This window comes from Pipistrellus hanaki (assembly GCF_964339955.1).
Source record: "Pipistrellus hanaki genome assembly, chromosome: 2".
Lineage (NCBI taxonomy): Eukaryota > Metazoa > Chordata > Mammalia > Chiroptera > Vespertilionidae > Pipistrellus > Pipistrellus hanaki.
This window is the reverse complement of record NC_140504.1, coordinates 178,355,407-178,377,171: the sequence shown is the minus strand read 5'-3', so window position 1 is coordinate 178,377,171 and position 21,765 is coordinate 178,355,407. Positions and strand designations below refer to the sequence as shown.

At 39.5% G+C, this 21,765-nt stretch overlaps 1 protein-coding gene across 1 annotated transcript in view; it reads left to right on the top strand.

Annotated features, from left to right (window-relative positions):
- AGO3 (argonaute RISC catalytic component 3) overlaps positions 1–21,765 on the top strand; it is a 96,672-nt gene that overhangs the window by 44,391 nt on the left and 30,516 nt on the right. The window contains exons 6-12 of the mRNA XM_084871937.1: positions 3,293–3,427; positions 8,406–8,493; positions 8,601–8,748; positions 9,107–9,226; positions 12,575–12,697; positions 12,981–13,114; positions 13,919–14,103. Coding sequence (XP_084728063.1) covers positions 3,293–3,427; positions 8,406–8,493; positions 8,601–8,748; positions 9,107–9,226; positions 12,575–12,697; positions 12,981–13,114; positions 13,919–14,103 — 933 coding nt within the window. The remainder of the gene's footprint in view (positions 1–3,292; positions 3,428–8,405; positions 8,494–8,600; positions 8,749–9,106; positions 9,227–12,574; positions 12,698–12,980; positions 13,115–13,918; positions 14,104–21,765) is intronic.

The following is a 21,765-nucleotide window of genomic DNA, read 5'->3' as shown; positions in this document are numbered from 1 at the left end:
AGAATAATTTTGTTTCTTCCTTTTCATTCTCTTTACTTTTTAAAAATATATATTTTATTGGTTTTTTTATAGAGAGAGTTAGAAACATCGATGAGAGAGAAACATCAATCAGCTGCCTCCTGCACACTCCCTACTGGGTATGTGCCCACAATCAAGGTACATGCCCTTGACCAGAATCAAACCTGGGACCCTTGAATCCACAGTCCAGCACTCTATCCACTGAGCCAAACCAGTTAGGGCTATTTTTTCTTTCTTTCTTTCTTTCCTTCTTTCTTTCTTTCTTTCTTTCTTTCTTTCTTTCTTTCTTTCTTTCTTTCTTTCTTTCTAGGGCTACTTTTTCTTTCTTTCTTTCTTTCCTTCCTTCCTTCCTTCCTTCCTTCCTTCTTTCTTTTTTTAACTTAAATTACTGTGCTAGTTAGGACTTTCTATTAACTGAAGTTGAATTTGAAATTTGCCATCAATTTTTGGTAGAACTTTTTAAAAATGTATTTTTACTATTAACATATTACAGATGTCCTCTATTTCCCGTCCTTTGCCTCCCCTCCATCCTGCCCCTACCCCACCCCAGGCCTTCACTGCACTATTGTCTCTGTCCATGGGCTATGCATATAAATTATTTGATTAACCTCTTCCTGCCCTCCCACATCCCTCTCCCGCTTCTCTCTGAGATCTGTCAGGCTGTTCCATGCACCCATGTCTCTGAACCTATTTTGTTCATTAGATTCAACATTTAAGTGAGATAATGTGATATTTGTCTTTCTCTGACTGGCTTATTACACTTAGCATAATAATCTCCAGTTCCATCTATGCTGTCACAAAGGGTAAGAGATCCTTCTTTATTATATCCTCATAGTATTCCATTGTGTAATGTACCACATCTTTTTTATCTGCTTATCTACTGCTGGGTATTTGGGCTGTTTCCAGATCTTAGTTATTGTAAATAATGCTACTATGAACATAGGAGTGCATATCTTTCTTTTTTTAAAATTTATCTTTATTGTTCAAGGTATTATCAGGTCTAGTAATAATTAATGTCGTTTTTAAACATTCGTTTAAAATCTTGCTTGGCGTTGACTTGTATTGACATAACCTTCAAACACGTGGTATCTACAGAACGTGTGAAGTGCAATTAACAAGTTTTGCTTGAAAAAGTTTGTTTGGTTTGGTTTTTGTTGCAGAACTAGGGCTAAGAAGATGGCGGATGAAGAGCATATTCGGCACTGCATGCTTTACGAGTTCCAATTAGGAAGAAAAGCAAGTGAGGCTGCAAAAAACATCTGTAGTGCTCTTGGTCAAGATGCAGTTAGCGCCAGAAAATGCCAGCGTTGGTTTGAGAAATTTCGCGAGGGAAATTTTTTGTTAGATGACAAGAGTGGTCGAGGCCGTGTGTCCAATTTTGATCAAGAAGCTCTTCAAGCTCTTTTGGTGCAAAATCCTCAAATTACCCAACAAGAGCTTGCGACAACTTTAAATTGTTCACAAAAAACAATTTCCAATCAATTGCGTGCACTTGGCAAAGTCCAAAAGTTTGGAAAATGGGTTCCTCATGAGTTGACCGACAACAACCGTAATCAAAGAGTCACAATTTGCAGTTCGCTCCTCTCTCATCAAAACCGTTTGCCGTTTTTAGAGCAAATTGTTACCAGAAATGAAAAATGGGTGCTGTATGTTAATTTGAAAAGGCGGCCTCAATGGTTGGACAAAAATGAGGCTCTGCAGCCCACGCCAAAACCTGACTTGCATGCGAAAAAAGTGATGTGTGTTTGGTGGAATTTTAAAGGAATTCTTCATTATGAACTTTTACCATCTAACCAAACCATTACAAGTGCAGTGTATAGTGCCCAATTGGAAAGGTTAGCCCAAGCTTTAAGAGAAAAAGAACCCGCACTGATTAATCGGAAGGGCGTAATTCTTCACCACGATAACGCACGACCGCATACTGCAAGAATCACTGCTGAAAAACTGCGCCAGTTGGAATGGGAAGTTCTCCCTCAACCTGCATATTCTCCTGATATTGCCCCTTCCGATTACCATTTGTTTCGTTCTTTGCAAAACTTTCTTCTTGGAAAAAAATTTAATAATGAAGAATGCCTCAAAAATGCATTGACCGAATTTTTTGCATCAAAATCACAAGAATTTTACAACAGAGGGATTAAAATACTTCCTGAGCATTGGGCACAAGTAGTAGAAAACAACGGCAACTATATTGTTGATTAAATTTTGTTGTATTGTTTAAATAAATTCGATTTAAAAAAGTATTAGAAAACGTCATTAATTATTACTAGACCTAATACATATGTCCCCCTCTTTTACTCCTTCCACTCTCACCAGTACACAGTGAGCATGTTTTTTAACTCCTAGTGTAGCACATAATAGCAGTCAGTAAATATGTGTTTAAGAAACGTGTGAAGCCTAAACCAGTTTGGCTCAGTGGATAGAGTGTCTGCCTGTGGACTGAAAGATCCCAGGTTCGATTCCGGTTAGGGGCATGTACCTTGGTTGCAGGCACCCAGTGGGGCAGCTGATGTTTCTCTCTCGATGTTTCTAGGTCTCTATCCCTCTACCTTCCTCTCTGTAAAATATCAATAAAATGTATATTATTTTAAAAAGTCATTCTCTCCCAGAGAAACGAGAACAGACTAAAAAAAGAAAAAGGAAGAAAAAAAAAAGAAAAGAAATGTGTGAAGATGATCTACTAGCCATTAGTGAAGCTCTTCCAGTACCAAAAGCAAAGATTAAGAAATCATGCTGGTTGACTGTTAGAAAACTGCAACTGTAGCTAGATAACATTAGGCAGATACTCCTTACAATTGTTAACTACCTATAGCTTTCATTAGCACTAATAACATTTAACACCGCTGTCTACTCAAATCTGTACAAAATAGAAAGCTCTCACTAGAATAGATAAAACAGTCTGAGTGGCACAGAAAGCTTTAAGAAATAAATCATAACTTTCTCATTTGCTAAGGGTCTCAGGCCTTCTTTGTCCCTTTCCAGGCCTTGTTTCATACCCTGAACACTTCTCTGTACATGTAGTAGAGAATGGAATGATTCAGTTACCATGGTGAAAGAAAGAGATTATAAAAACTCTAATTTTTAGCTTTTCTGTTCTTGTGCTTGTCTTTTAGTCAAACAGAGGTTAAATTGAAACTGCTTAATTTTGGAAATATTTTTATAAGTATACATAAAGGATGATTTTAATTCTATAATTAGTTCATTATCATGGAGCTGAGATTGAATCTGAATTTTTTGAAGGAAGCATTAATTTGTACTATTTTGTTTTTCTTCCTAGTTTCTGCCACTGCCTTCTACAAAGCACAACCTGTAATTCAGTTCATGTGTGAAGTTCTTGACATTCATAATATTGATGAGCAACCAAGACCTCTGACTGATTCTCATCGGGTAAAATTCACCAAAGAGATAAAAGGTGAATTAATTAGCATTTGGAACAACTTAACTATAAAATTCATGAGTATGACAAACTTATTGAAAGTTTTTTTTTAAATTATAGTTTATTCATGTAACATTACCAGTAAAATAAAGATCAGTTATAAAATATTCATTATAATAACAGCTTAGATAGTGTTTCAGTGACAGAAGTACCAAGAAATGGGATTAATACCAATATCAGCTAATTTTTGGTTAATACTTTCCTTTATTAGCTGAAGGTATGAGTCTCATAGGGAAATGCTTCTATAATACTGTTAAAAATATAAAGGTTATTTCAAAAACGTTACTTCAGAATTGGAAGTAACAGAATTGAATGAATTCTAATACAATGACTTCCTTATTTTTATGAAATGGTAGCAGAATATTATATTCCTTTGAAAATTTATGGATAAGGGGCTAGTCTATTTCATGTGTTCTAGAGTTGGAATTTAGTTATTTTATGTGCATTATACAGTGGATCATTGATCTTGCCTCTTTTAATTAGCTAAAATTGGTAGAGTGATCTTGCATCATATATATGGTTTACTAATTTAATTCATCTCTACATGGTCTTCCCCAAAAATATAAAAAATCATTTTAATATTGCTCTAAAGTATATGTTTTATATATATTTAACTTTTCATATGTATGTACATCCCTGTATACATTTAAAAATACATATATAATTTTATATGCAGACCTACATACATTAATTTTTCCAGCAATTTAAGGGAATTTTCAAGAGCAGTTTTGATTAAAAGTAGTAGCTGAGTGCATCTGCTTGTTCCAGTAGTCAATCATTGTTTGCCATTTAGTAACCAGGAAAGAGGTAATCATTGTAATAAAGCATTACGAGGGAAATCTTTCCTGCTTTGAAAATAAGCATCCATTTACCTCAAGTAATTGAAGTACCAAAATAAGAAAATGTACTCTACTGCAATCATACCATTATCCTTTCATAATTTGTATTAACTGCACAGTTAGCATTGTTGGGAGATAGTGCATTACCCGCCATTAATATGTGATCATCTAAATGCCATGGTTTCCAATGGAGTTGCTGCTTAGTTACCACCTCTGATATAATGAAGTCACTTAGATTATTTTACGGTAACTATGCTATCAACTCATATCACCACTTTATCACAGAAAATACAAGATGTACAGAACAAGGATTCAACTGCTGCCCGAAGAGCATGGATTCGATCTTAACTTCAACTGCTCAGGGGCCTAAAGAAATGACTGAAAAAATGACTAGAAAGCATTATAAAGTTGATGTTATAGTGAAGGTAAAGCCAAGTTTATAGGTTAAATATTTGACTTATTAAAGCCAATTTTTTATTGTTGGATGGAGGGTTTGGGGTGGGGGGACCTGGGCAGAGAATTATGTAATCCATTTTTTAAATTTTGATTTTCTCCTAATCCTGGGTTTTGGTCTAATCCATAAGAACCTGTATCCCTAGATTTGAGGTAGAAAAATCTGAATTAAATCTAATTAACTAATGATTTTTTTTTCCCTCCAAAGTCAAGAAGTCTTTTTTTTTTTTTTTTTTTTTTAAGATGGCTCTTCAAAGTACATCAAGTATTACTACCACAGTAACTCAAAAAAATCAAAGTTATGCCCTGGCTGGTTTGGCTTAGTGAATAGAGCTTCAGCCTGAGGACTGAAGGGTCCTAGATTCGATTCTGCTCAAGGGCACATGCCTGGGTTGTGGGCCCAATCCCCAGTAGGGATGTGCAGGAGGCAGCCAATCAGTGATTCTCTCTCATTATTAATGTTTCTATCTCGCTCTCCCTTTCCCTTCCTCTCTGAAATCAAAAAAATAGTCTACGGCCATACCACCCTGAACGCGCCCGATCTCGTCTGAAATTAAAAAAATATATATTTAAAAAAAATATTTTTAAAAATCAAAGTTAGGTGTTTTGTGCTATATATTTGGATTTAATTTTTAGTTGGCAAGAGGAATTTGATGAAAACCTAAACAGTGATACAAAGTATGATATAATGAATAAATTTCCTTAGTATATTCCTTTGGTTCCATTTGAACTTTTTCCTAAATATTAAGGTGGTTTCTTTGTGCAATAATTCATAGTTAAACAGCAAAATATTGGGGAAAGTGTTTGGTAAAAGTACCATGTATACGTACGAGTACCAGTTTATTTTTTGTCCAAACTTAAATAGTAGGTTTATAGAACCTTATTAATAAACTAGAGGCCCAGTGTACAAATTCATGCAAGGGGAGTGAGAGAGGGGAGTCCCCTCAGCCCAGCTTGCAGCCTCTCCAATCTGGACCCCTTGGGGGATGTGTCAGACATCCCTCTCACAATCGTGGACCGCTGGCTCCTAATTGCTTGCCTGCCTGCCTGTTCGCCCCTAATTGTCCTCCACTGCTGGCCTGATTGCTCCTAACTGCCCCTTCCCCCGTCAGCCCGGTCGCCCCTAGCTGCCAGCCAGGTCACTCCCAGCTACCTCCTCTTTGTTTGCCTGGTTACTCCTAACTGTCCCCCTCACCAGCCTGGTCATCCCTTACTGCCCCCCGCTGCCAGCCTGGTCACCCCCAGCTGCACCCCTACCCGCGCCGGCCTGGTTATCCCACTGGCCCAGTCACTCCTCACTGCCCTTCCTGCCAGCCTAATTGCTCCTAACGGCTCCCCCTGCCAGCCTGGCCGCCCCCAACTGCACCACCACCCCCAGCCTGGTCACCCCTAACTGCTCCCTCTGCCAGCCTAATCGCTCCCAACTCCCAACTACACCCTTCCCCACTGGCCTGGTCACCCCTAACTGTCCCCCCTGCCAGCCTGGTTGCCTCTTACTGCGCCCCCCCCCCTCGCTGGCTTGGTCACCCCTAATCCCTCTCTCTCCCCCCCCCTCCACCGGCCTGGTCGCCCCACGCAGCCTGCTTGTTCAGTTGTTTGGTCGTCCCTCACTAAACCCCCTTGCCGACCTGGTCATAGGCAGCCATCTTGTGAGGGTTAATTTGCATATTACCTCTTTATTATATAGGATTTTTAAATTAATTTTTAAATTAAATTATTATCTGTGTACATATTTTAACATTGCCCCCCCCATATAGGATTTTTTAATTCAAGGGAAAGAATTATAAATAAATTGCTAAGTGATGTGAGATAACAGAAATTGGTTTTAAATTTTCTATTGTGTTTTTCCCCTGAACATAATTTTTTACATCTTACACACTTTAAATTATTGATATTTCCTTCTTTTAAGGCATTACTTGATAATATTTTATTTTCTACTCATTAATAATATAGAGGCATAGTAAATGCTCTAATTGATCTGAAATTTTAGTTTTATAAAGGTAATTATTTAAAAAAACTATCTATCACTGATTTAATAATTTACTCAAAACCCATACCAACCTGGTACAGTGACACTGGGCTCGTTTAACATCTTAATTTTTGGTGATATATCAGAAGAAAATAATACTATGAGTGAACTTTATGTTTGGTTCTATAATTAGTAATTATAATAGCTAGGAAAATAAGTTATATTATAGTAGGGTTTCTCAACTTTGGCACTGTTGATGTTTGGATAGGATGATTTTTTATTGTCTTAAGAGGGTGGGAGTTAGTGCTGCCTTGTGCCTTGTAGGATATTTAGAAGCATCCCTGCATCTAAGTGTCCCTAAATCTAGCATCCACTCGTTGCCATAGCACCCGCAGTTGTGACAATAAAAATGTCTGTAAAGTACAGCATAGGGAATATAATTAATAATATTGTAATAACTATGTATGATGCCAGGTGGGTACTTGAAATATATATAATTGTTTAAACACTATACCTGAAACTAAATGTAATACTGAACATAAACTGTAATTTAAAAATAATTTTTTTTAAGTCTCCAAACATTCCAAATGTTTCCTGGAGGGCAAAATTACCTCTGGTTAAGAAGCACTGCACTATAGGAATCACAGATATAAAAGGGAAATAATACAAAAGTAGCTATGAGTACTACCAGGGAACTAAAAGTTGCCCTCAATCTACCCATTTTTAGATTCCCACCTTTGGAGTGTAAGCCATAGAAGTGGAGTTGCTTACCTGTGAGCAGTAACCGTTGTATGTATTTAACTCCTTTAGGTAGCTCTAAAACCATTGGCCAATATCTTAACCATTAACAAACATAGCTATTTGAATTTAAACTTGTTAAAATTAAATTTTCAGTTTCTCATTCAAAGTAGCTACACTTCATGTACTCAGTAGCACATTGCTAGTGATTACCATATTAGCACAGATATCAAATATTCCATCATTTCAGAAAACTGTTGGACAGCTCTGCTTAAGAAAATCTATCCCACAGAATTTCAGCCAATGATTTAAAAGTCCTTCTTTCCCCTAGAGTCCACAAATGGGCTACAAGAATCTAAGAACATATAAAATTGCATGTTAAATTATGTGCCTTTTCTTGAATTTATTGCTTTCATCAGATTCTCAAAGGAGTCAGTGATTACATAAGAAAGTAGGGATCACCTGATCTAGGAATTCTTTTGGTTGTATTTGAATTCTAATAGTAGTAAAAGCTGTGTCACTATATATTATACTTCAACAAAATTGTCACTCCACTTAGGTTAAAAGGGCCAGGATTTTTTTTTTTTTCCTTCCTTCTTTAAAAAGCTCTGAAGGACTTCCTTCTTGAGCTTTACGAAATTCTGATCTTCACTTAGTGAACAAGGTTTTCATGAATGGAGAACTTTGTCCCATGATCCAAAAGCTTTGCAGATTATATGATATTATTTTTTAATGTGTAGAGCTTGACATGATAGAGAAGGTGTTTGGAGTTAAGTATTTTGATTATAACCATTATTTGCAATGTTTTATATAAAATCCTTTGTTAATATCACATTGCTTATATCACAAATTTTCTGTTTAGAATTTTGAGTTTTTATAGTAGTGAACAGATTTGATAACTATAAATATTCCACATTTGACAGTTCTGTAATCTTGTTTTTCTTGTTGGGAACAGGTCTGAAGGTTGAAGTGACTCATTGTGGAACAATGAGACGGAAATACCGTGTTTGTAATGTAACAAGAAGGCCTGCCAGTCATCAAACGTAAGAAAAGCTGGTGATGTGAGGCGGCTTGCTCTAGTTAAAGGATTGGGAATTTTGCTGGCTCATAATGAGATAAGAGTTGTTAATGTGTACTTTTTTCCCCCCAGCTTTCCTTTGCAGTTAGAAAATGGCCAAACTGTGGAGAGAACAGTAGCACAGTATTTCAGAGAAAAGTATACTCTTCAGCTGAAGTACCCACACCTTCCCTGTCTGCAAGTGGGGCAAGAGCAAAAGCATACATATCTGCCACTAGAAGTAATGTGTTTAGGCTGCTTATTAATTTCTTCTTATTTACCATTCTTTTGTGGTCTTTTATGGCCTATACTTTATATGCTCACATTTATTTTATTCTAAATTTTTTATAATAAAATAATATGGAAAAAATTTATCCATAATCTAAATGTCAACACTGTTAGCATTTTGGTACACTTCAAGTTTATGAATTTTACCTCTTATCATATGGTAAAGCGGTATTGTTTACTATTTTACTTAATATTATATTAAAAAGAATACTTCAATGAAGTATATTAAAAATATAATTTTCTATGTAATTGACACAGATTTTTTTTAAAAAGACATATACATCTAGTACAAAGCTTTTTTTTATTTATAGGTCTGTAATATTGTGGCAGGGCAACGATGTATCAAGAAGCTAACGGACAATCAGACTTCCACTATGATCAAAGCAACAGCAAGATCTGCACCAGATAGACAAGATGAAATTAGCAGATTGGTTAGTACTTAACCTTAGAAATGGGAATTAAAAATATATTAGGGTAAGCTACTAAAGAACCACGTCCTTATCAGTTTATACCAACTTACCATTTTATGAACTATCAGAATTACAAGGGATTATGGTAGTAATATAGTGGTGTTCTGGGGGTAAACCTTAGTGGGATCTATGAGAAAGGTTAGACCCTTCTAATTTAATCCCAAACTCTTTAATTAGATACTGAACAGATTCAGAACTAATGTTTCAATTTAGTGAACTGGAACTTTATCGCCTCCCACCTAAAAGAGGAGGGGAACAGGAAGAAAAGTGAAGATTAGCGAGAGTGAGAAGTTTAACACTCAGCGTAGGATCGCTTATCCCCCAGTATCAGACTGACAACTACAAGATGAACAAATACTAAAGTTTCCTATAATAAAAGACTGGATAAAAATGTACATCTACACAGTGGAATACTACTCAGTCATAAGAAAGGATGAAATGGCACCATTTGCAACAACGTAGATAGACTTTGAGAACATTATGCTAAGTGAAATAAGTCAGAAAAAGCTAAGAACGATTTGATTTCACTCATATGTGCAATATAAAACAAACTCATGTACACAAATAGCAGTGTGGTGATTGACAGGGAAGATGGGTAGGAAGAGAAGAAGGTCCTAATATAAAGTGACAGAAGATTTGACTTTGGGTGGTGGTCACACAGTACGATGTACAGGTCTTATACAATAGAAACCCACATCTGAAACTTACACATTCATGTTGACCAATTGAATAAATAAATAATTTTTTTCAAGGATTATCAGATAGCTCTCACCACGTAGGGTTTCTAAGCTCTCCCATTGTTCTAAATACGGAGGAAAGAAGAGCTATCAATGCCACTTTATAAGACTGACGTAATAAGGCAAAATGAAAAATAAAAGGCACCTGGATCTTATGTTCTTTTTTCTTGAAATAAGAAAAAAGAACATAAGATTTCTTCTTCTTCTTGTTTTTTATTAGAGAGATTTGTGTTCCATTCATTTATGTGTTCAGCAATTGATTGATTCTTATATGTGTTCTGACAGGGATCAAACCCACAACCTTGTTGTATTGGGACGATGCTCTAACCAACTGAGCTACCTAGCCAAGGCTATCTTATGTTCTTCTTTAGCATCATTTAAATTGTCCAAGTGAAGAGAAAAAGTCTGGCAATATGAATATTACCTAAAATAACTTAAAAGCACTTTCAAACGCAATTTTTAAAAAAATACATTTTTAGTGGTTACCAAGAGAAAGGAAGAGGGAGAGAAATAGAAACATCATTGATGAGAGAATCATTGAGGAGATTCTTTTTACATATTTAGATTATATAGGTTATTTGAATGGATTATTACTTAAAGACTTAAAAATTGGCCTTGTTTGATCTTTACCGAGACTAAATGTTTTGAAAAACTGTGTGTGTGTGTGTGTGTGTGTGTGTATACTATATATAGTTTTTATATATATATATATATATAGTTATATATATAGTTATATATATATATATAGTTATGTACATATTAACAATAGTAAAAGCATAATATGCTAATTAGGCGGGACAGCCCAACGACCTTCTGGACATCATTCCTGGTATCATTCCAGACTTTCTTTCTGACAAAACCACAGCAGCAGGAGCAAAGGCAGAAGTGATTAGGGGTGATCAGACAGGCAAGTGAGCAGTTAGGGGCAATGAGGCAGGCAGGTAGAGTGGTTAGGGGTGATCAGGCAGGCAGACAGAGGTGGTTAGAGGTGATCAATCAGGCAGGCGAACAGTTAGGGACAATCAGGCAGGAAGGCAAGTGTTTAGGGGTGATGAGGCAGGCAGGCAGGCAGGCAGGCAGAGGTGGTTAGGGTCAATGAGGCAGGCAGGCAAGCGTTTAGGGGTAATCAGGCAGGCAGGTGAGCATTAGGAGCCAGCAGTCCCAAATTGTGAGAGGGATGTCTGACTGTTGTTTTAGGCCCAATCCTACAGAGATCCCTGTGGGATCGGGCCTAAAGCAGCAGTCAGACATCCCCCTAGGGATTCCGGATTGGGAAAGGGTGCAGGCCAGGCTGAGGACCCTTTCTTTCTCCCCCCGCCCCCTCACCATGTACCAATTTCATGCACCAGACCTCGTGTGAGTGTGTGTGTGTGTGTGTGTGTGTGTGTGTGTGTGATGCTATAAACATGAATTGCACTTTGAGATCCCAGTCTATACTGAATTATGAGATTCTTTGTATTCATGAATATACATAAAAATTATAATCTGGGGGGGGCAATGTTAAAATATGTACACAGATAATTTAATTACAAAAAAAAGTAAAAATAAATAAATAAAAATTATAATCTGTATTTCGTGCTGGCTTTCTTATCTGTCTCAAGTGTATCCCATTAAGTAAATTTTGCAACATGGTACTTTTTATCTGAAAAAATTGAAGTAAAATTTTCGAATACATTTTTTATTGATTTTAGAGAGAAAAGAGAAAGGGGTAGAGAGATAGAAACATTGATGAGAGCAAAACATTGATTGGCTGCCTTCTGCACAACCCTACTAGGGATTGGGCCAGAAACCCAGGCATGTGCCCTGACCGGGAATCAAACTGTGACATCCTGGTTCATGGGCCCACAGTCAACTACGGAGTCATATCAGCTGGGATTAAAGTAAATTTTATATAAATTATAAATCAAATAATTGGGAGAAAGCCATAGTAATTAGAGGAAAAATAATTATCAATATTTACTATTCTACATAATTTTAATAGTATATTTTAGGCTAGGTATTACTTCTCTTGCAATTTCTACACCACCCTCTCTAAAATATATTATGTTTAATTATATAAAATTACCATTTTTGTGTGCCATAAATAGTTGAAATTTCTTACTATTCAACCTAATACATTTAATACATTAGGTTCACAGACTTCCTGCAGTCATTTATGATCTGTGAACCCCAGGTTATGATTCTCTGCTCTATAGCTTAGGGTACCATTAATGAGACCTATTGTAAAACATATTGACACAGTGAAAGCAAAAAAAAAAAAAATTGGAGAATTCTAGCCGAAACAGTTTTGGCTCAGCAGTAGAGCATCGGTCTGCAGACTGAAAAGTCCCAGGTTCGATTCTGGTCAAGGGCATGTACGTTGGTTGTGGGCACATCCCTGGTGGGGGGTGTGCAAGAGGCAGCTGGTGGTTGTTTCTCTCTCATCGACGTTTCTAGCTGTCTGTCTCTCTACCTTCCTCTCTGTAAAAAATCAATAAAATATATATTTTTTAAAAATAGAGAATTCTAATATGTAAAGCAGGAGATTTGGAGGCTTTTTTTTTTTAAGTAACTACTAACTTTCTGTTCTTAGGTAAGAAGTGCAAATTATGAAACAGATCCGTTTGTTCAAGAGTTTCAATTTAAAGTTCGGGATGAAATGGCCCATGTAACTGGACGCGTACTTCCAGCACCTATGCTCCAGTATGGAGGACGGGTAAACCTCTTGGTAGTTTTTAATTATAAATATAATATTTTCTATGTATGGAGATGTCTAAGTCTGGAATTTGAAAATGTTTTATTCAGCTTTTTTTTTGTTTCAAGGTGTCTTTGCATGGGTTTAGCAGAATTTTTGTTTTTCTATGTTAAAAACGTAATATTGATTTAGAATAACCTATTCTATGTAGAATATTAGATAGATATATATATCAGCTATTGAAATAAACTATATTAACTGTTTGTTCTTTTTTGCTGTATTTCTATTTCTCCTTTTTCTGTAGAATCGGACAGTAGCAACACCAAGCCATGGAGTATGGGACATGCGAGGAAAACAGTTCCACACAGGCGTTGAAATCAAAATGTGGGCTATAGCTTGTTTTGCCACACAGAGGCAGTGCAGAGAAGAAATACTGAAGTAAGTCTTGTCATTAGTTTGGCTTTGGAACCGTTTTGTTTTTAAATTTTATATTTCAATTTTAAATTATTCAGCTAATGTTCTAACCAATGCTGTCTCAGTATGACGTGTACTTAATCACTGAGCCTTTAAAAATGTTTCTTCTCTATATTTTGATGAAGATTCCTAAATTTGTTAGTCATCATAAATTAACTAATTCACTTGACTCTGCCATTTATCTAACCATTTGACGTTGGCCAAATACTTAATGTTTCTGAAACTCTTTCCTGACCTATAAAATGGGAATAATACCTGGCCTGCCACTTTTTTTTTTTGACCTACCACTTTCTTATGAATTTTGATCAATTTAGAAAATATACAGTAACTTAAATTTATCAAGGTCTTACCATGTCTTGGACAGTGTGCTAAGTGCTTTGCATGTATTATCTCATTTTATTTGCACACGAACTCTATCCTGCAAGTAATCATTTTACAAATGAAAGAAACTGAAGAAAATTGCCTAAAATTTCAAAGCTAGTAAGTAACAGAACTGGTAACTCTAGAGCTGAGCTCTTTCTTAATCAGCACACTTTATTACTAATGCCTTTTGTAAACTACAAAATGCTACACAACTGTATATTAGTGTTAGTTTGCAAAATAGATGACTGACCTACATTGTGCTAAACCTCGGTAGTCTGGTGACCTCTTCATTTATGGAGCACATTGTTTGCTTCATTCTCCATTCCCTTCCCAAACTTTCTATTACTACTTTGTAGGTACTGATGATTAGACAAATGTTTTATATTTAGTGATTACTCCTTCTAGGGGTTTCACGGACCAGTTGCGTAAGATTTCTAAAGATGCAGGAATGCCCATCCAGGGCCAGCCTTGCTTCTGCAAATATGCGCAGGGGGCAGACAGCGTGGAGCCCATGTTCCGGCATCTCAAGAACACATACTCTGGACTACAGCTCATTATTGTCATCCTGCCAGGGAAGACGCCGGTGTATGGTAAGAATACCTTAAGATTGCATTTTTCCTCAAGTATGTGATGTTCCTTTTAGAATGATGCTAAAAACATATCCTAAAACTTGCAAAAATGTTATAGCTTACAAGTGTTCAAAACCATATATTGTTAATTTTTAACTTTTCTTATATATATATATATATATTTTTTTTTTTTTTTTAATTGATTTTTCACAGAGAGGAAGGGAGAAGGATAGAGAGCCAGAAAAATCGATGAGAGAGAAACATTGACCAGCTGCCTCCAGCACACCCCCCACCGGGGATGTGCCCTCAACCAATGTACATGCCCTTGACCGGAATCAAACCTGGGATCCTTCAGTCCACAGACCAACGCTCCATCCACTGAGCCAAACCGGTCTCAGCTATTGTTATTTTTAAAAGACAAATCAGTAGAGCAAACTAAATGGTCTATGAAGAGACATGGTAAAAAGAATTTTGGTACTTAAAGTAGCCATTATAAAACAATGGTTAAGCTTTTCCAGCCAATAATGCTTTAACAGACAGGGTGAACATTCCTAAAACCACCAGGAATTCTATAAGAAGTGTGGCAAGCATTAACCCCACAAGGTTACCACACAGTACAAGAAGGGCAAGGGTTCTTTGTTAGTATATGCAGGGAAAGCGGCATTATGATGGGAAGCAGAGTGGCTATGGTGAGCAGACTAAACCAATTTTCTGCAAAAAAAGGCTAAAATGCAAGAAGATTATGCTGAGGCTTTAATGCATTGAGCCCAACTGCAGATCTAAGAGAATGCTGGCTATCAGAAGATGCAAGCATTTTGAACTGGAAGGAGATAGCAAGAGAAAGGGTTAAGTGATCCAATTCTAAACTTCATATTTTGTTTTATTATCTATACTAATAAAAGGTAATATGCTAATTATACCAGACAGACCGGATATCTTCCAGTCATCCTGTCCTCCTTCAGGACAAAGCCACAGTGGCAGGGGCCACGGCAGAGGCAGGTAGGGGTGATCAGGCCAACAGGGCAAGGCGGCTAAGGGTGATTAGGCCGACAGGGGAGGGCGGTTAGGGGCAATCAGGCAGGCAAAGGCAGTTTGGGGTGTTTAGGCAGGCAGGCAGGTGAGCTGTTAGGAGACAGCGGTACTGGATTGCCAGTCGGATATCCAGGGCATCCCCCCAGGGGTCCTGGATTAGGACAGTGCAGGCCAGGCTGAGGGACTCGAATTTTGTGCACCAGGCTTCTAGTATGACAGTAAAATCTTGAGGCTATGTTCAGTTCAACAAAAACAAAAACAAAAACAATGGTTAAGGAAAGAATTATTATTAAAAAAATGCTATTGATTTCCCTCTCCCTTCCTTTCTCTTTCTAAAAAACAAACAAACAAAAACCAGAATTTTATTTTTATTTATTTATATATTTTATTGATTTTTTTACAGAGAGGAGAAACATCGATGAGAGAGAGGAATCGACCAGCTGCCTTCTGCACACCCCGCACTGGGGATGTGCCTGCAACCAACGTACATGCCCTTGACCAGAATCGAATCTGGGACCTTTCAGTCCACAGACCAGTGCTCTATCCACTGAGCCAAACCTGTTTCAGCAAAAAAAGAATTTTAAATGCTATTGATAACTTGATTATCAGTATAATATAGTGGTTATGGAGTCAAAGTATGGTTCTGGAGTTAGACTGTGCTGTTTAGTACCAGGTACTGCCAGATAATATAGTACCTATGTATGATCTGGGTAAATTACTTAAGCCTTAGTTTTCTTATCTGTAAATTGGGATACTATAACTAATCCCTACAAGGTAGTTGTAAGGATTAGATAAATGTTCATTAGATAAATGACCTAGACCATGGTTGGCAAACTGGCTCTCGAACCACATGCTGCTCTTTGGTCCCATGAGTATGGCTCTTCCACAAAATACCACGGCCTGGACGAGTCTATTTTGAAAAAGTGGTGTTAGAAGAAGTTTAAATTTAAAAATTTGGGTCTCAAAAGAAATTTCAATCGTTGTACTGTTGATATTTGACTCTCTTGACTAATGAGTTTGCTGACCACTGAGTTAGAACATTGTCCTGATATGTTAAGGTTGCAGATTTGATCCCTGGTCAGGGCACATGCAAGAATCAAGCAATGGCCGAAACCGGTTTGGCTCAGTGAATAGAGCGTTGGTCTGCGGACTGAAAGGTCCCAGGTCCGATTCCAGTCAAGGGCATGTACCTTGGTTGCTGGCACTTCCCCAGTAGGGGGTGTGCAAAAGGCAGCTGATTGATCATTCTCTCTCATCGATATTTCTAACTCTCTACTTCTCTCTCTTCCTCTCTGTAAAAATTCAATAAAATATATTAATTTAAAAAAAAAGAAGCAATGAATGCATAAATAAGTGGAACAATAAATTGACATTTCTTTCTCCTCCCACTAAAATCAGTACGTAAAAGTTAAAGAAAAATTGTATGCTACTAAATTAGCAAATATCCTTTATCATAAAAGCATAATGTGCAAATCAACCAAACGGTGGAACAACCAGTTACCTATGACATGCACTGACCACCAGGGGGCAGGCGCTCAATGCAGGAACCGCCCTCTGATGGTCAGTGCACTCCCACTAGGGGAGCTTCGCTTAGCCAGAAGCCAGGCTCACAGCTGCCAGGAGTAAGGAGGGGTTGGGCTTAAGCTGGCAGGCAGACACTCCCTAAGAAGTCCCAGACTACAAGAGGGCTTAGGACAGGCTGAGAGACTCCCCCCTCAGGCACAGATGTTATGCACCAGGCCTCTAGTATTTAAATATTATAATAGTGCTTGTGAATATGCAGGGAATATAGAAATTGATAGCATCATTCCCATCAAAAAAGTATAAAACGTGTTTTTAGTCTATAGTTCAGTATCTCTAATTCCAAAATGTGTTCAAAGGAAAGAAAAATCTCCATGCACAAAACTTTTGTAATGATATTTAAAAACTATTAAGGGCCGAAAACCGGTTTGGCTTAGTGGATAGAGCGTCGGCCTGCGGACTGAGGGGTCCCGGGTTCGATTCCAGTCGAGGGCATGTGCATTGGTTGTGGGCACATCCCGAGTAGGGGATGTGCAGGAGGCAGCTGGTCGATGTTTCTCTCTCATCAACGTTTCTGGCTCTCTGTCCCTCTCCCTTCCTCTCTGTGGAAAATCAATAAAATATATATTTTTTAAAATAAAAATAAAAAATAAAAACTATTAAGGATTGGTTTTAAATGAGTAAGTTATAGTATGTTGATGAAATATTATACAATGATTTAAAATGATGGTTATAAAATTAAAAAGATATTTTGTGACAAAATACAGAAGGCTTTAAACTAAAATAATTTATAAAATCAGTAAGGAAAAAACTTAATAAACTAAAAAAAAGACCCGAGACATAAAACAGAAAAAACAAATGGTTTTCATTAGTCATTAAAGAAATATGAGCCCTCGCCAGTTTGGTTCAGTGGATAGAGCACTGGCCTGCGGACTGAAAGGTCTGAGGCTTGATTCTAGTCAAGGGCACATACCTCTTCCATCATATATATGTATGTGTATATATATATATATATATATATATATATATATATATATATCCCTTTCTGAAATCAATAAAAATATAAATAAAAAATAAATATGAACTAGAATAAGTTTTTTTAGCAAAGATAGAAGAAATGTACACTCTCATACACTCTTATTTATTTATTTTAAATAAATTTTTATTGTTCATATTATTACAAATGTTCCTTCCCCCCCCCCCCCATTGCTCTCCTCCACCAGGTTCCCACCCCACCCTCTGTCCTTTCCCCACTCCCCATTGTCCTCATCCATAGGTGCACAGTTTATGTTCAGTCTCTTTCCACATCCCCCTCTCCCCTTTCCCCCAAGAATCCTCAGTTCACTACCCTTCCATACCTCTGATTCTGTTATATTCACCAGTTAATATTGTTCATCAGACTTTTTTTTTATTTTTTTGTTTTTTGTGTGTGTGTTTTGTTTTTTATTTAAATCAATCTTTATTGTTCATATTATTACAAAGGTTCCTCATTTCTTCCCCCCTCCACCAGGTTCCCACCCCACCCTCCACCCCCTCCCCATCTCCCATTGTCCTCATCCATATGTGCACAGTTTATGTTCAGTCTCTTCCCGCATCCACCACTCCCCCTTTCCCCAATAACTGTCAGTCCACTCCCCTCCCGTATCTCTGACTCTACTACAATCAACAGCTAATATTGTTCATCAGGTTTTTCAATCTCCTTTTTTTGTTGTTGTTGTTGTTGTTTTTAATTAATAAACTTTTACACTTCTAAGAATAAATTTTAAAATCTAATAATTTTAAACCTTGTTTTTTCTGCCCTGGGAATTGAGAAGCAAACTTGTTTACATGTAAACTTGCCCTTAGGCTATCAAAAGGTGTAGCCATTCAAATGTAAATGAACACATTGTTTAAAGATAGCTGCTGGTTAGAATTGGATTATCTGTTCTGGGTGGGAAGGGCTTGTCCTCCCCTTTCTCCATTAAAATTAAGGTGTTAGCTTTAAAACCTCTTTTTGGCAAGAGACCTTAAACTTTCAGAACTTTAAATTTTTCAGATAGTAAATCAGTTACTTAGCATTTTCTCAAATCAATAATACCTCCACATGCCCAAGGATACACTTCACACAAAAGACATTTCCAAATAGATCAACCAACCTCATCCAGACCCCACACAAGGCACTCACAGATCAACACCCCAGCGCTATAATAACTCAACACATCCAGATCTAAGCCTTCATCATTTGATTCAGTAGACCCTCAAGTTCCCCCAAAAGTTTCCAGCCCTGTCTGAGAGGCAGCCCTGGGGCATGGGCAGGCAAGGAGGGAGCTGTTCCGGGCCTGGCTGCTCCAGGCCTGGCCTCTGTTGCTCTGGTCCGCTCCACAACCTGCTGCTCCAGGTCTGGCCACTGCCACTCCTGGCCTGGCTGCTGCTGCTCCAGGCCCAGCCGCTCCGGGCCTGGCCCCCTCCCAGCCTGGCTGCTGCTGCTGCTCTGGACCTGGCTGTTCCCGACCCGGCTGCTCCAGGCCTGGCAGCTTCCGACCTGGCTGCTCCAGGCTTGGCTGCTGCTGCTCTGGGCCTGGTTGCTCCCGACCCGGCTGCTCTAGGCCCTGCTGCTATGGGCCCCGCCGCTCCCCGCCTGGCTGCTGCTGCTCCGGGCCTGGTTGCTCCCGACCTGGCTGCTCCGGCCTTGGTTGCTGCTGCTCCAGGCTCGTCTGCTCTGGGCCCGGCTGCTCCAGGCCTGGCTGCTGCTGCTCTGGGCCCAGCCGCTCCCAGCCTGGATGCTGCTGCTCCGGGCCTGGCTGTTCCCGACCCGGCTGCTCTGGGCCCGGCTGCTCCGGGCCCGGCCGCTCCCGACCTGGCTGCTTCAGGCTTGGCTGCTGCTATTCTCTGCCTGGCTACTCCCAACCCAGCTGCCCTGGGCTTGGCCGCCTCCGTCCCAGGCCTGGCTGCCACTGCCCCAGGTCTGGCTGCTCCGGGCCTGGCTGCTGCTGCTCTGGGGCCTGGCTGCTGCTGCTCCGGGCCTGGCTGCCACTGCCTTGGGCCTGGCCACTCTGGGCCTGGCTGCCGCCAGTCCAACATTCTGTCCTTTTTTTTTTTTTTTTTTTTAACGCATTTATGTTGCAATGTTGGCTGCTGAGTTGAGTTCTGTCTTAGTCTTCGATTTTTTAAGATCTTCTTTGTATTCTTTCTTAAGTAATTTTACTATCTTTTGCTATAACTTGATTTCTTCACATTGAAAACTTCTTCGGTTTCTTCCTCCTCATCCTGGAAGCTCAGCAGGCTGGCCTGCGGCACCCCTTTGTTCTCCGCAGCCTCCTGCGCGGCTTCAGCCTGTTGCCGGGGTCAGCGCTGCCCAGGAAGCAGCCCCCGGCCTTGGCTCCGGCACCACCCAGGAAGAAGCCCCCAACCTCGGCTCCGTGGCCCGCGATCAGCGGTCGAGGGCCCAGCGGCACACCCCCCCCCCCCCCCCCCCCAGGCGGACCTTGTCGCCTGGCTTCTTGCCGGCGCCCGGCTGGCTGGTGTCCGGCAGCAGCTCCTGCTCCTCATAGCGTTCCTCCCAGTCTGGAGCTTTTTTCTCCTTCCCGCTCAGGGAGTCTAGCATCAGAGTCAACAGACTGTCCTCTGCGCGCAATGTGCATGACTCTGGGGGCTCTGCCCCTCTCTGCTTCCCTGGGATTCTGCCTCACAGCCCCGTCTCCCTCTGCTTGAGCCTGGGTCCCCAGGGATTGGCCTAGAACTGGGGTTCAGAGCAGTCGGAACTGGGGCTCAGCACAGCCGGAGGTTTGGTTTCCTTCCTGCCAGGGCAATCCAGCATCAGAGTCAACATTCCGTCCTCTGCGCGCAATGTGCACGACTCCGGGGGCTCCGCTTTTCGCCGCTCCCCTGGGATTCTGCCTCACAGCCCTGTCTCCCCCTGCCTGAGCCTGGGTCCCGAGGATCTGGCCCAGAACTGGGGCTCAGCGCTGCCGGTTCTGGGGTTCAGCCCAGTCCGGGGCTTTTATTTCCTTCCTGCTAGGGAACACCAGGCAGGCATCCAGCCTTCTCCTCTCCGGCTCCGTCCTCTCTGCGCGCACCGCGTGTCTCCGTACCTTAGGCTTTTACAGCTCCTCTGCTCTTCCTTCTGGTTTTCTCCTTGCTTCTCGTTGTAGAATTTCCAGTCAGTCAACTTTCCTATAGTTCTGGGTAATGTCCATTTTATATTTTAGTTATATTTTATTGAAATTGTTGTGTGCGGCTGCGGCTAGGTGTTTACTGGGCAGCCATCTTGGATTCTCCTGCTGTTTGAATTTTAACCCTCTCATACACTCTTGATTTTAAGGAAAGTTGGTATTACCAGCCTCCAAACTGTTCGCTGCTTTCCCTCTAGTTCCCTTTTAGTCCATTCTCTACACTGCTTCCAGAGTGATTTTTTTTAATTAATAGATTTTATTTAATTTAAATTTTTAGGATAAATTTTATTTAGAAAGTCACAGAGGTAGAATAAGTGAGCCTAAAAGAAAGAGGTTCAGGAAAGCAGTTACAGAAGGGCTATTGGAGCTTAGGGGAAAAAAGAGAGAGGCAAGGAAAATGCCTGGGGGAAGGGAATAGGGGAAGTTGCAGAGAGAGCCACCTTTTTTTTTAAGTTATTAGTTTATTAATCTTGTCATGAAATATCTGCACAATCTGTAAATTGGGATGCTATTGAAGAATCCTTACTCCTTCTACTGTCCAATTCTCAGCTCACTTTTCCCAGCACCACCATTGTCCTTTGCCGTCCCGCTGACTTTCTTCATTCTATTCTTATGTTCCTTTGTCTGTTTTCTTGAGCTCTTCTCCTCATATAGGTCATGTCCTGTAAATCTATTGAATCATAAATCATGCCAATGCCAGTTGTCTTGCCACCTCCAAAATCAACTCTGAATCCAAACATAAAAATGGCATCTGGTGTAGTCTTATACATTTTGTCTAGTTTTTCCTGAATATCTGTCTTAGATGCTGTTGCCTTCCCAGGTTGAAGGATGTCAATGACCATTTGTTTCCGCTGAAATAGTTTGTTTGTCGTGAACTTCCTAGTCCAAATAGTTAACTGTATCATATATGATGGTGGCTGATCTTCAAGGAGCCAGGGAGGAAAAGAACTACCGTATTTCCCCGAAAATAAGACATCCT